We start from the raw sequence: 15896 nt of genomic DNA, 5'->3' as shown, positions 1-15896 counted from the left end.
CAGGAATCTGGTGGATTCCGTGCGTGCTGATGCTTGAACATATGGCCGTCCCCTAGGCACCATTCTATGATCTGGTGAATTCCGCCGTCTGTCCAAAGAATCGACATGTCAATTCTTTTTTGGGCGGACTGCGGAATCTGCCTGAATAGTATGGAGCCTATGGGGCGGGCAGATCTTCAAGCATGAGTGCAGCGGGGCCAGCACACGGAATCCGCCAGTGTTTATCCCCACGATTTCCATAGTGTGCAAGGGCCCTAACAGAGTAAACCCCTCTTACTCTTCACTCATTACCTGTATTATTTGTGCCTGTTTGAACTTGTTACCTGTATAAAAGAAAATCTTTCCACACATTCAATTGATCATAATCCAACCTCGTCGACATGGCCAATGAGCTGTCCAAGGACACCAAGGAGAAAATTGGAGATCTGCACAAGGCTGGGCTGGCACAAGGCAAAATCTCACCTCATAAGGTAAGGATTATTCTGAAAACGGTCAGGAATCAGCCCTCAACTACATGGAAGGACCTGGTCAATGACCTAAAGAGAGCTGGGACCACAGTCTTAAAGATTACTCTAAGTAACACACTTCTGTCTTTATGAAAAAACTTACAGGCCTCTACATCATTTCTATGTGGGAAAACATGCAAAATCAGCTTTGTATCGAACACTTATTTCCTCACTATAGATGCAAGTACCACGTCTAGCTCTTTTATCTATACCAGAAATGAGGACTTCCCTAGTATCCTCTAGCTTGGTGGTAGTGGTCAGAGAGGGTTAGGGAGCCAAAACAGTGTAAAGGACTGTTTTACGACATTTGAGTGGCTCCTGTTCTCTTTAATGGGAGCTGTGTAATTAGTGTATCACCTTGAGTGACCCTGTTAGGAGTCATAGGAGTATAATAGTGTCACAAAGGCTTAGGCCCTACTGCTGTAACAAGGCTGATTCCATACAAACACTTGAGGTTACACAACTGCTAAAACCATTTCTGGTTCCCTCTTGAACTCCCAAAGGAAAGGTACTATGGAAAAATGTATAATAAATTGTTCTGCCTATTTGTATGGAATCCTTTTGTAAACCTACATTACATATCTGACTTAGGGGAAAAAAAGATATTGGCTTACAAAACGAATAGATTTTATCCAAGAGAAAGATCTAAGTTACTTTTATCTAATTCCCAGCAAAGAGTTTACAGATTTTCCTGTGCTGGGTTTTAATTGTGCACTAATGTAGCAAACTACTAGTCAATAACCTGCTGTACTTAACTTCCCAAGTGTCTCTGGGGGCTACTTGTTTCTTCCTATTGATGAATTTGCAATCCTCCCCACCTTCTTTTTCCACTATCTTACATCTTTTCTTGTACATTACAGGATGTCTCTGTTTGGATGTGTCCACTATGTAGAGGTAATTTATATCTGAAGGAAAATACAAAGAATTGTCAAAAGAGCAAGGCACAGCCCAAGAACATTCTACAAACAGGCAACAAAAATGTACTAGGATGAATGTACGAGAAGACCCAGATAGATTTGCTGAGTTGATCTGATACATTACAATAATTATCTCTAAGGCCTTATACACACAAATATAGGACTAATTTATTCAATGTCCCAATTCACACGTCCGTACAGGGCGTTATTAATGCTGCAAAAAAAAAAGTACAGGTCCTAGTGCGGACCACATTTGTGGCACGGATCCCTATCTTTAATGTAGTGCTCAGTAAAGCACGGAGCACTACTGATGCACATTTATAGCGCTATCCATCATCGCGGACTGCACCAAGGATGTGTGAATGTAACCGAACAGTACAGAACAGTGCCCCACAAAGGGACAAACTATCATGATAAACTGCTAAATAGGAGCCAGTTCAGACCAACTCTATTTAGTCCTGATATCATGAATAAACTGCTACTTTGCTAAGTCTCAGAAAAGGTTAAAGAAGGTCTCATTTTTGTAGAAACGTTAAATTAAAGGAGAAGTATGGCAACTTTTTTTTTTTGTTTGTTTTTTTTAAAGGCACGGGGGAACATAAAAAACTATCTCCACTTCTATCTCTCCCTTCGGCACCGGATCACCGCTGCAGGACCCCCACCAGGATAGTCATGGGAGCAGGACGCCACTGCAGTCCTGATTGGCTGAGCAGCCAGGCCATCAGCCAGGACAGGAATTTTGCGGAATTTTGTCGTGATGTAATGACAACTCAGGGGAAAATGCCATCTGACAGGGGTCCCAGGGCCAGTCACATGGTGGATGGCAGACATAGGGAGAGGTAAGTAAGGAGTGGTTATTATGTGTCCCCCCCCCCTCTTTAAAACTAAAAAGTATTTTGCCAGACTACTTCTCTTTTCAAGTAGGGCACTTTGTAGGACTATTTGCAGTTGTAAGTTTTGGTCTATGGTACAGTGTTTCAGATTTTTATGATGCAACAGGAAATATTTTGTCACAAAGAGGCTCAATACGGTTGACAGTTACTGTCAATTTAAGTGGTACACAAGTGTAATGCTTACAGTTCTTAGGAGAGGTACACAGTTTGGTGTTTTTCCCACATTTAGCATAGTCTCTTTGAACAACAGAACACTAGCAGATAATGGTAAGGCCACTTTCTATGACTTTGGTCAGTTTGCATCCAAGATGGATAATGGCTTCCATGCCACAGTCAATGGGATCCTACTCATACCACAGCATGCCCTGCCTAGGTACTTTCACTGGCTTGAATCAGCATTAGACCCTTCAGAGGTATGGGTGAAAACTCATTTCTTACCATTTTCCAGAATCGCTGCGACTAGCCCCTTTGTGATGGACAGGATTGTTATCTGCATATATATACTGTTGAGTGGTCTCTTGACACAGTCCAAGTCTACACTCTCTGCATGGCCTTTATGAGTATATGGAAACAGCTTGACTCCACCTAGAGCACAGGTGCCAAACTGCGACCCTCCAGCTGTTGCAGAACTACAATTCCCTGGCTTTCCATGCCTGGACAGCTAAAACTTTGGCTTTGCAGGCATGATGGAAATTTTAGTTTTATAACCACTGGTGGGCCACGCGTTTAACACACCTGACCTACAGACATTACGACATTGCAAGGTATATGTAATGGTCCTTCCTGACCAGTACCTTCTTCTCATGTAGGGTGACAGTCCAGGAACACTAACACAGAAATGGTGAAACCACCGAAACAATGGTGCCACAGTTCATGCTCTACATGCCAGCAGTTGCCTGCACTGGTACAGCGGCATAAATATTACAATATGGTATTATCCCAATTAAACGCACACAACATGTTTCCAAACAATACACTCCAACTCATGGACTTAACAGCAAACAAAGGTGATCTGAGGGTCAACCTCCATCTATGCGGAACATGTACAATTCTAACCCCAAACGATGGTGCATCCAATTGAAAAAGTTGCTGCTCTAAATGGAATGATCACAGACAGTGTTTGTAAGATCATTTTCAAAAATTCAAGAACCTTTAAAAGCTGAAAAACCTTGTAATTAGAAATAAAGAAGACAACCTCATAGTTTTTACAGTTCAACAGAATGGATGACCCTATTATCTTGTTAAAGTTTCTGGCACATTTAGTGATGTCAAAGTACCTATAGTTGGTCTTAAGGGCATAAGGGTGTAATTAAATTAATATGATAGTTTGTGGCATCAATGGATGTAAAAAATAGATTTGTTAAACATTATCTGACTTACAGGTCAAACACAAGCCACAGCTTTTGATATGCTTTGCACATAAAATTTCTCTCACATAAACCTAAAACATAAATATCTTACCAATTTTGGAAGTGAAATCCTGTTCTGTTCTGCACATTTGCATATATATATAATGATTCTTGGCAGGCATTTCTATTCTGGGAATAGATCTTGCTCAAATGATTCAAACAAGTCATGTAATTATCCTACAACATCTATCTAGAAAGACAGAGGGACTCACAAACAAAATATCAGTTGTTAGGTCTTTTGTGGAAGCAAGCAAATGCTGCCATTGTATTCATGTTTAGTAAATTGCTTGACGGTACACCTATGTTATAAAATGGCATGCTCATGTCACTGGATGTGGTATTTATCCTATTCTAATTTACAGTTTGTGTACAGGGCTTTAGCTATTGGGTTTGCTGAAGTTGTGGTTGCACCTAGGCCCTGGTGGCTGAGGGGAACCAAAGGCTCCTTTAGCACTATGGGTGTGCAGAAATATTCTAAGTAATGCATATGTTTAGTGTCAAGGTGGACACAGGGAAGCAATGTGGACCCTTAGGATTTTGTGCTGGAAAAATAAATCTATCAGTACCTGTGGTGTATGTTAAATATGTTTTCAAAACCAAAATTCAGGAAGCAGTGTTGGACCATAAGTCCTCTAACCTGGTTTTCACATATCCAGAATGTATGCCTGCATTTAATCTGGCAGCTCTATGTCATGCTCTCAGCTGCAGAAAAACAGAGATATCTGATGGCACTTAGCCGATGGCTATTTCCAAAGTTATAAAATCATTTTTTGCTTCCAAGCTTGAGTCATAGAGGCGGTGTTCAACAGTACTCCCTGGTAGATATATGGGGCTCAGTGCTGGAAGCCAAGCAAGAAGAGGCAGGGGAGGGAGGAATCATGCATGCTGCAGTTTAGCATTGCCTATTACACTTGAGCTGGGAAGGAAAACATGATTTTATAACTTTGCCAACAGCCATCAGCTATTTTCCCATATCTACAGCTCTATACATGGTGTATAGCTGAGAGATTTCTTTTAATTATATTGTAAACTTACTGTACAAGACATAACATTTATAAGGTCTAAAAATGGCTATTTCACCTGATGTTCTGCTACCTATTTACACATGAGTCAGCATGTTTCTCGATTGGGAGAGGAAGAAGGTCGCTGCCAGAAATCTCTTGTGTCAGCTTATCCCTCAAGAACAAAAATTTTGTGCAGTTGAAATCCAGCATGTCCAATCTTCCTCATTCCTAACATCTCCTGTCAGGGGGGGGATAGGCCACCATTAGATGGTCAGTCGGCTTAGCCAACACTTATTCAATGTGTAAGGCCAGTTTAATAGGTTGTTTTTTTTAGTAACCCATTAAAATTCTAGTGACAAGTGACTCAAGTGATTCAAATGGAGTTGTCGCCTTTTGAACCTTGATAATGTGCAAGCCTTGGTTTTCTGGAGGATCCACCAATACTCTGGCCTAACCTGACCCTCAAAGGAAGTGCTACCTGGAATGGGAGATAAAAAAAGACTTTCCTTGACTTGGCTACCAAATTTGTAGGGATATAATTGATCCTTGAGAGGGTCAGCTCTCCTCTGTAAGACAAGTAATATATTAGGCTATTGGCACAGAGATGTCATTTCATCATCAAATACAAAGTCTGTAAGTTTTTTCCTACAGTACAGTGAATTGGCAGCTCCCTGACTAGTGATTGCATCTGAATTCTCCCATATTACCCATAAAAGAAATTAAGAAGGGCTTTGGGCTTCTATCTTTAATTCACCTGATGTCCGGTGTTACTTAGGTTTGTGCAATATTAAAGCTTCACATTTTCCTACTTTGCCTGAATTAAAATGATACATGACCGACCATTTATTATTGCCTTGCATTTGTTAACACTTCTGGGAGGCTGCCCATCTGTAAGATATTTAATGGAATGATGGGCGTATGCCTATCAAGGAATCGCAATAGGACTCCTTGAAACAGAGAGAGGATAGAAAAGAGAGAATGTGTATGTGTATGGCAAGAAATGTTGGAATATTTTGTATTTCTGTTATTAAGACAACTTTGTACAATGCAAGAATTGTCAGTTCACTTTTCTTTCATAGCACATATGGGTACAGACTAACAAAGAGCCAACTGTATATAAATCTACTTCCTGTCCGCTTAAAACTTTTCTATTTACATTGTGAAAATAAATAGTTCTTTCTTGTAGGGTGCCTTCAGTACATCAAACGTGCTTCATTGTGATCCTTCGAGATGGATTTCTGCAGAAAACTCACATTCCTTACCTATGCTAACAAAACACATAGGTGTATCTGCATGCTTGTCCTAAACTTACTTATAGACTAGTCAGCACTCATTCCAGTATACAGAGCAAATGCGGACTGGACCAGGAGTTTGCAGTGCAGGCCGTGCTATGTCCTAGACCTAGACAAATCTATCATCTGTAAGTGGATTTTGTTTTTTTTATTGTTTAGCACACGCTCTCTTCTACGCATTATAACATATTCAGTTATAAAATCCACAAATTATAGAGTGTAAGCTCACATGGCCAGGGCTTTCCCCTACTATCCTGCTTAGGTTTATATTTACCCTATACACCAAGTTATTTTAGTAATCTGCTTCATTGCTACATTGTTGTGGGGCTATTTCTTAATATTGTGTCGAATTTAGAGAAAATTTTGAGCAGAAGATACACCAAATCTATCATGGTGGTGAATGGTCTGCATGGATGTGGCCCATCTAGACAGATATATTAGATAGTATTTTCTTCTGTATAATGATCTCTTGGGCGGTTTACTTTACATGATGTATTTCACAGGTTCCCGTAGACACTCTCTGTCTTTCTGGACACTTTTAAAACTATGGTGCACTGCATGTACACCAGGTTTTTACATAATTTGTTACAGAATTCTGGTATATTTAGCTTGGTATATCTACTGCAGTGTGTCTTGTTGTGACAGATACATGTACGGCTACTGTACTCTTTAGCATCAGACGGCAACATTATACATATATATATATATATATTAGTACAGTATTATATATTCATGTAAAATAGTCATTGTATTATGGCGGGCAGCAATTCAGCTGGAAAAGCAACAAATATCAATGCATGAAAAGATACAGTGCTAGTGAAAATTATTTATTACATGTGATTATTATAATGATATGATATAAGGCAGTGCATCTGAAAATAGTCCTTTTAATATTAGTCTTACAGTTTGTTTAGCTAGATTCCTATGATCTATTCTACAAGGTCTGGTTTTGTTAGCATTATTCCCATTTATTAATTTCCTTTTATAAAACTCCAAGACCTGTCTTTGTAGACATTTACTGTATGTTATAGATATAGCAATACTGAAAAGCATATAATAGTTCCTTGATAAAATGAGGTACATTGCTTTTCACTGTATTTTAACCAATCCTAATTTATTATATAGCACATACTATTCCCTGGGACTGTATGTATAGCTTATCGCAAGTTTCACTGTGAAAGCCAGGCAGCTTTACCAACTCTATCTATATAAGATTACAATATTTTGAGGATAGATAGATAGATAGATAGATAGATAGATAGATAGATAGATAGATAGATTAGATACTGTAGATGAGAAAATTTATACATTACCACTATAAATGATAGTTTGATAATTGGATAGCAGAGGGATATTGAAAAAATAATAGACATTTAATTACAGTATTTATTATAGTTAAAGATGATAGATAGATAGATAGATAGATAGATAGATAGATAGATATTGAATAATACTGTCTACTGTACATCATAGATACTCTACAATTGTGAAGTGTTCTAGTAAGAAATGAAAGTGAATGTAGCCCTTGAGCTGCTGAGAGCTGACTGCTCTGATGCTGGAATATCCATGGAGCTCCTACCAGCAGTATTCTTAATAATTGCAGCAGAGAAGAATAGTGAAATGACCTGGTACCTCCATCCCTCTTCATCATTCAGACACACACATTTCATCTTGTTCCTCAGCATTGGGCTGGAATCCTTTGCCCCAGTCTTTGCTATAACTTATGTCCTGGGTTGGATTTCTGCACTACACACCCCAGCACACGTTTCTTTAATTATAGGGCTCTTTGAATCTGAGTTTAGACATACTCCCTGCATGTTTCTTTTACTCTTTTCTTAGAGACATCTATTTTCTGGGTCTCTCCCTTGGTCCACAAGATCTTTTTGCATTTCCTGTCCATTTCTTTCCCATTAATAAACCATTACTCACTCTGGTAGTGACCTGAACCCAGAATTACTCCTACATCTCTCACCTCCCCCATGTTTGGAAAGGGTTTGCCCAGCCTCCCCTCTTCATCTACCTCTATAGCCTCTGGCTTGTTCATTTCCACCTTGCTGTCATCTGGTGGTGGCATCTCACCTGGACCATCAATCATGTCCTTTCCTCCCAACATTTGTGCAGAGAAAAAGTTGATCTCTTGTGCACACAGAGTCCCTGCACCTTCCCATTGTATCCAGCCTCCTCTCCTCACCCTCCTGCACAGCACACAGTGCACACTCAGTCTCTATTGATTGTGTTGCTTCATTAAGAATCTATCTTCATGACACTAGACGGCAAGCCCAGATAATACACTCATCACCTTGGCTTCATGAACTGACCGATCCAGGGCATTTAGATGTGCACTGGATAAGACAGCTTCATCTAGGGGCAGCCTCTACATACAGGAGCTTCTAAGTGTACAATATGATGTCTTCAGTCCCTTGTCCTCTTCTTCAATCATCAAACTACATAATAGACAAATCTACCCATACTTTCTACAGAGGACAGGAATTTTATCAAATTAAAAAAATATATATTATTAATAAAAAAAATGGTCATGAATATTATTAATACAAAAAAATAAAAAGTATAATTATTACATTATTTTAAAAAAAAATTATATATTGTACAGATCAATATACATATGTGTGTGTATTATTCTATTGGATCCAAATTTATAATTTAATAAATGTATATAGCATGCTATATTATCTAAATATTACACGTTAAAAGATTTGTGTATAGCATGCTATTTTATTATATATATTATATATAGTAATATCTGACTATTATTATGTGTGATATTTCTTCACACACTATACTAATAATAATATATGTGTATTATGTGTGATATTTCTATATTTCTTCACATACTATACTAATTGTACACAAATATAGATACAGCCTTTGCACATATATATATATATATATATATATATATATATATATATATATACAGTGATAATTGTCATCTAGGGGGGATCTGCAGAAATGTTCTATAAATGACATTGTGTGTCCATAAAGCCCCTCTTATCCAGGATGTTCTCCTCGATCTGTGAATGAGGAGAGAAATCTCCCCGAATATGAGTTAATACCAAGAGATGAGACTCTTCCTTCCATGAAACAATTAAATCCTCCGCGTTCCATAGATCATCACTGCAATATCTAGAAATCCCAGGCAGATCCCCAGTTATTAGGAGATAGATTAGCATACAGGGATTAATAGTAGCATCGCCTTAATACGATTAGAGATGTCTCTTTCAGATTTCCATATATTGATTCAGGGAATTTTAATTCTGAAACTTGTCATATAATAATCTGTATCTATTACAAGATGAAACATTATCTAGAGACTTAAGCTTCAGTGAAGGTCAAACTCTATCCCCATCGAGGACCAGCTCCATCCTGCAGCCACATTCAGCAGAGAAGACTACAGATTTGGAGGGATTGTAGCAATGACTAACCATCCCATTCCGCCTATGTAATACAGTCAGAGCTGCTGCTGCCCCTGCTATATAGACGCTGCTGGCATCAGGGTCTCTCCCCTCTGGTGCCCCCCATGCCCAGCACACCCTCCTCAGCCAGGAGCAGCTACCCTGCATGCATCTTCTCCACAATAAGAAAAGTGATCATAAATTTTCTAATTACACTTTAACACCAAGACAAAAAGGTGTTAATGGGTTTAATCCCAGCGCCTGCCATTGTCTCTGAGCTGCTACTACAAATGTACACACCGCCCAGAGGGCTGCCCTGTCCTCCCTTTGTTAAGATTTCAATTTGCCTGCTTTTTTCCCTTCTTTGATGTAAAATTGTGACCTCTAAGGCTTTGAAGTCCCTTATTAGGAGAAAATTAACCCCCTATATTGCCCACTAACAGCTTCCACTAATGCCAGCTTCTCTTCAGAAGATGGGAGAGAAAATCCCAAGGAAACACAATCTCTTCCCTGAGTTACCCCTAATCCCTATTTGCATACAGTCAGATCTCTCATTTGCATACACCCAGATATTTAACTCTTACAGTAATAATAATGCCCAGGGGCACAGCAGGGGACAGGGGGCATGGGGCACTAGAATGCACTAAGCACGTGTATATTATAGAGAAGACTGAAGAATGAACTGAGAAACTGTACAAAATGTATATGTGTGTATACTATCTATCTATCTATCATCTATTTATCATCTATCTATCTATCTATCTATCTCCTATCTATCTATCTATCTATCTATTCATCTATCTATCAATTCTATCAGCAATCTATCTATGTATCTAGAAACATGGTGAACACTATCTATCTATCTATCTATCTATCTACAGTATCTATCTATCTATTATCTATCTATCTATCTATCTATCTATCTATCTATCTGGTATATATCATCTATCTATCTATCTATCTATCTATCTATCTATCTATCTATCTATATATCTCCTATCTATCTATCTATCTATCTATCTATCTATCTATCTATATATCTCCTATCTATCTATCTATCTATCTATCTATCTATCTATCTGGTATATATTATCTATCTATCTATCTATCTATCTCCTATCTATCTATCTATCTATCTATCTATCTATCTATCTATCTATCTATCTATCTATCTATCTCTGTACTTATTAGAGGCTCCATAATAACTTCTCTGTGCTGATGTTAATCCATAACTCTGTCTCTATGGACTCTTGTCCCTCTCGTCTAATTTCGAGCACATCACACAGTATTAACCTCTGCATAGCCAAGGAAGACTTTAGCCAAATCCTAATAAGTTGACAGGCTTTTTGTATACATATATATTTAGGAGAGAGCCCTGTGGCAGTGCAGGGGTTAAGCTGGATTTGGGAAGGGAAGGGGTGGCGGATGAAAGAGAAAGCAAAGCTAGACTAGAAGACTTGGGAGGAGCCTGCGCCAGGACTTGAAATGTCAATCAGAGGGTGAGTGCCAATGATCTGAAGCAATCTGTTAGGAGCTGACCTGGGTCCACTCAGATCAATAGCACCAGAGGGAGAGGACAGAGTGGCCGGGAGCCGTGCACGGAGCAGCCAGCCCTGGGAGGAGGACTTCTTCTTGCTTCATGTCCAGGAGAAGGCTCCGAGGAAGAGCCAAGTCCTAAGCGGGTGCAGTGTCTCCAGTAGTGGCCTGTGTGCTGTGCCTGCTGCTGCACCATGTCCTTCCCCCAGCTGGGCTACCAGTACATCCGCCCCCTGTACCCCTCTGACAGGCAGCCTGTGGGGGGCACCAGGAGCGGCCCAGCAGCAGCAGCAGCAGAACTCTCTCCGGCCGGGACTCTCTCCAATGTGCTCTCCTCCATGTATGCAGCCCCGTATGCAGCAGCTGCAGCCGCCCAGGCGTACGGAGCCTTCCTGCCCTACACCACCGAGCTGCCCATCTTCCCACAGCTGGTAAGGGCAACAACTACTCTCTAGCCTGCCCCTCCATGCCCTGCTTCTACAGCCAGCCACACTTTGTATCTAGGGACTAGCAGACACACCAGAGTGTGTGACCACTACTTTCTAGCCCTATACTTGTATTGGCCGAGGGACGACTAGATAGTATATATGTAGGTTGGAGTGTATAGTATATATGTAGGTTGGAGTGTATAGTATATATTTAGGTTGGAGTATATAGTATATGTGTAGGTTGGAGTATATAGTATATATGTAGGTTGGAGTATATACTATATATTTAGGTTGGAGAATATGGTATATATGTAGGTTGGAGTATATAGTATATACAGTATGTAGGTTGGAGTATATAGTATATATGTAGGTTGGAGAATATAGTATATATTTTGGTTGGAGTATATAGTATATATGTAGGTTGCAGTATATAGTATATATGTATACAGAACAGAATAGTAAATGAATAGGGCTCATAAATTGTGCTTTATTATTGTTGAATGATGATGATAATGAGGAGGATCATTACTACTACTTATACTATTACTACTAATACTGTTGTTGTTGTTCCTATTATGCTCCAGTGTATAAACGTGTATTTACTAACATCTGTATCCAAAAATTAACAACATACAAAGGTTAACCCTTAAAACCCAGGAAGTAACCTTATGTGCTCTCCCCATATAGGATAAGCAGCTTATAGGTGTCATGTGCTAATAGCCAAGTATTGGTAGTAATATATGAGGAGAAATAATAATAATAATAATGATGATGATGATGATGATGATGATGATGTCCTATTTGCTGCATGTAGTGACAGGACTTTGTCTCCTTGCAGGGCTCCCAGTACGAGATGAAGGACAGCCCTGGGGTCCAGCATGCAGCCTTCTCCCACCATCACCCAGCTTTTTATCCTTACGGACAGTACCAGTTTGGGGATCCGTCCAGGCCGAAAAACGCCACGAGGGAGAGCACGAGCACCCTGAAGGCCTGGCTGAACGAGCACAGGAAGAACCCCTACCCCACCAAGGGGGAGAAGATCATGCTGGCCATCATCACCAAGATGACCCTCACCCAAGTCTCCACCTGGTTTGCCAATGCCCGGAGGAGGCTTAAAAAGGAGAATAAAATGACCTGGGCGCCCAGGAGCCGGACGGACGAGGAGGGGAACCCCTATGAGAGTGACCACGAAGAAGACAAGCGGGAGGACGAAGAGGAGATCGATCTGGAGAATATCGATACTGAGGAGATAGAGAGTAAGGGAGACCTGGATGAGCAGGAGGACGCAGACTCCAAGACGGACGCCCGCAGTGACTCGGAGGGCTCGGAGGGCTATGAGGAGCTCCATGCAGCCGAGGATGACCGCTTCCTGAAGTGTGTGGTGGGGGACAGCAGGGGGCACGACAAGTGTGACCTCCCGGAGCAGGCCAAGTCCTTACAGCCCACGTGTGAGCAGATCAAACTGGACAGGATTTCCCCCAATCCCTCCCAGGACAACAACCTGCCCGCGGCCCATAAGCCTAAGATCTGGTCCCTGGCAGAGACAGCTGCTGCCCCCGACAACCCCCGCAGGTCCCCGCACACTCCTGGCAGCCCCCCGCACAGCCTGCTGGCCCAGCACCGACTGCTGGCCTGTCCTGCCGGGAGCAGGTTCCCGAGCTGGCCGGGGAGGACATTCTCAGCCCAGCAGCTCTCTTTCCTCAACTCTGCTCACTTTCTGCAAGGACTGAGTGTCAGCCACAGTACAGCAGCAGCAGCAGCCAGCAACCCGGCCAGTGCGGCAGCAGCCTGCCACAAAGCAGCCGGGGAACAGCAGACAGCAGAGCCAGTAACAGGTGAGTACTGCCGGGACACGTGTATACTGGGGGACTGGCAGATATCGCTTCTATACATGTACTGTATACATCTGGGGGGTAATACAAATACTGCCGGGACACGTGTATACTGGGGGACTGGCAGATATCGCTTCTATACATGTACTGTATACATCTGGGGGGTAATACAAATACTGCCGGGACACATCTGTATACTGGGGGACTGGCAGAAATCGCTTCTATACATGTACTGTATACTGGGGGGGTAATACAAATACTGCCGGGACACACCTGTATACTGGGGGACTGCAGAAATCGCTTCTATACATGTACTGTATACATCTGGGGGATAATACAAATACTGCCGGGACACATCTGTATACTGGGGGATAATACAAATACTGCCGGGACACATGTGTATACTGGGGGACTGGCAGAAATCGCTTCTATACGTGTACAAATACTGCCGGGACACATGTGTATACTGGGGGATAATACAAATACTGCCGGGACACATGTGTATACTGGGGGACTGGCAGAAATCGCTTCTATACGTGTACAAATACTGCCGGGACACATGTGTATGGAAGCAGGGTATACAGGCAGAAATCGCTTCTATACATGTACAAATGCTGCCGGGACACATGTGTATGGAAGCAGGGTATACAGGCAGAAATAGCTTCTATGCATATATACAGCTGGTGAATAATACAAATACTGCCGTAATACTGCTGGGTATAGTGCACCAAGGTGTATAGCCCGTATATTGGAGTCTGCAGCCATATACATTTGTCTATAGTTCTAGTATGATTTTATAACTTATGCATTCAGCTATGTGATCCCAATAAGATAAATATAATCTGGAGAAATGTCGCCTGACTAGCGACCTTTTAGGCATTGAGACCGCTGAGAAGTCTTTTGCTGCTTCCACATTTACGGCTTATGTTCTGCAATTGTCTAATAAATTTGCCATAAAGTACACTAATCGTTTATTTTATTAGCTGGAAATTTTTGAAAAAATAAAAATAAAAAAAAAATAATATATATATATATATATAGTTTATTTGGTTCTTGGTGTTTTTAAGGAGAACTATAGGGCCAAAAGTTTTCTGTAAACTTTTCAATCACTTTTATTTCGTTTCTCTCGTTTGGTCAGCGATATGTATATGTCTTCTGCTTAAAAAATGAGAGAGAAAAAAACAATAAAAAGAAATGAATGTGGATAAAATATTTTGCTGACAGATATGTGTGTTCGTTTTGTTTATAGACAGACCAAGCACGTTGGATATAGAGAAAAAAATTCTAAGTACAGCTTTTCAACCCGTTCAGAGAAGGTAAGCAAATCTTGTGTGTGCACGTATAAAGAACAGGTCCAATCCTCCCATATACCTGCTCTGCTGTATACCATCCCTTTGTATTTAGGCTGCTTTTTATTTAGAGTTAACCACTATTGCTCTTAATGGGCCCATGAATCACTGACTACTTCACAATTATATTTAATTTTATGTCTGTCATTATGACCACATAATTGTATAGGAGAGCTGCACAGAATACTTATTAGAACTGGCAGATGCTGCTCTATCCCAGCTACATTATTACAAGAAAAACTCCTTTAACCAGGCTATTTTTGGCTCTTAGACAAATGCAGGCACTGGAATAAAAAGTATATATTTGCCTGAAAAAATATTATAGTAAAAAAAAAAAGTATAACAAAAAATATAAAGAAAGAATATTCAGACAAAATAGAGCCAAAAGCAAAACATATAAAGGAAAATAATAATATAAGAGATGTATTAAAGCTTTAAACAACGAATAAATGTATGTATTTCTGTGTAAAGTAGGGAGGACAATTCACGTTGTCTAATATATGAATATGTTCTTTTCAGGTCACAGAATCAGCTGGATGCTGCAATGATCCTCTCGGCATTATCTTCCTCCTAACATTTTCTTTTAATTATTATTTTTTAATTTTATTATTATATATTTTTTTTTACTTCCGTTGTAATGACTGTAATATATATATATATATATATATAGTTCATTATTGTAAGCATGTCTGTGTATAAGATGGAGAAGAGGTTGGATTTGTATACTCACATGCAGGTTAGTTCAGTTTGTATGGTTTGTCCTGTGATCATGATGAACAGTCTCTCATTTCTTTTTGTTTCGTTTTTCTTCTTCTTTGTATATAGAGTGAAAATGTACATATGTCCTAAAAGCCAAATTGTACAAGAAAAATATATATTTTTGGTTAATAAATGAACTGTTAAGAATTTAATGGAGTCTGAAATTGGTGCCATCAATTTGTCATCCATTATTATTATTATTATCATCATTTTTTACGTCTTTCTCGCTATCTATTTACAGATTGTGGGCTCATTATGGGGGGGGGGGGGGTAAAGATTCATTTTGGCAGATGGGGGTCACGTGATCCGGGGGCACAACAGCTGCTAAATACTTGGGTCTTAAAAATAAACATTAAAGAATTTGTGGAGTAGAAGTTAGGGATCAGTTACTAATGTCCAGTATAGTATGGGCAGTATAGGGGGCTCTATGGCACCCTGCAGAAGGAAGGGCTGTGCATTCACACTTAGCTCTCATCATCAGATGCAATGCACTAATTGATTGCAAGTGTTATGTTATTGTGTTTTCTTTCACCAAAGAGCTATTTGAAGGTCTTTACT

At 40.1% G+C, this 15896-nt stretch overlaps 1 protein-coding gene across 1 annotated transcript; it reads left to right on the top strand.

The window, feature by feature from the left end:
- The first annotated feature begins 10936 nt into the window (after nucleotides 1-10936).
- On the top strand, nucleotides 10937-15490 carry IRX3 (iroquois homeobox 3). Its single transcript, XM_069968451.1, has 4 exons — nucleotides 10937-11401; nucleotides 12237-13233; nucleotides 14480-14546; nucleotides 15099-15490. The coding sequence occupies exons 1-4, from the start codon at nucleotides 11165-11167 to the stop codon at nucleotides 15151-15153; spliced, it is 1356 nt and encodes a 451-aa protein (XP_069824552.1). The 5' UTR covers nucleotides 10937-11164; the 3' UTR covers nucleotides 15154-15490.
- Nucleotides 15491-15896: the final 406 nt, after the last annotated feature.

This window comes from Dendropsophus ebraccatus, chromosome 4 (assembly GCF_027789765.1).
Source record: "Dendropsophus ebraccatus isolate aDenEbr1 chromosome 4, aDenEbr1.pat, whole genome shotgun sequence".
In the NCBI taxonomy this organism is placed as follows: Eukaryota; Metazoa; Chordata; class Amphibia; order Anura; family Hylidae; genus Dendropsophus; species Dendropsophus ebraccatus.
Note: the sequence above shows the minus strand (reverse complement) of the source record. Positions and strands in the feature narration are given on the sequence as shown.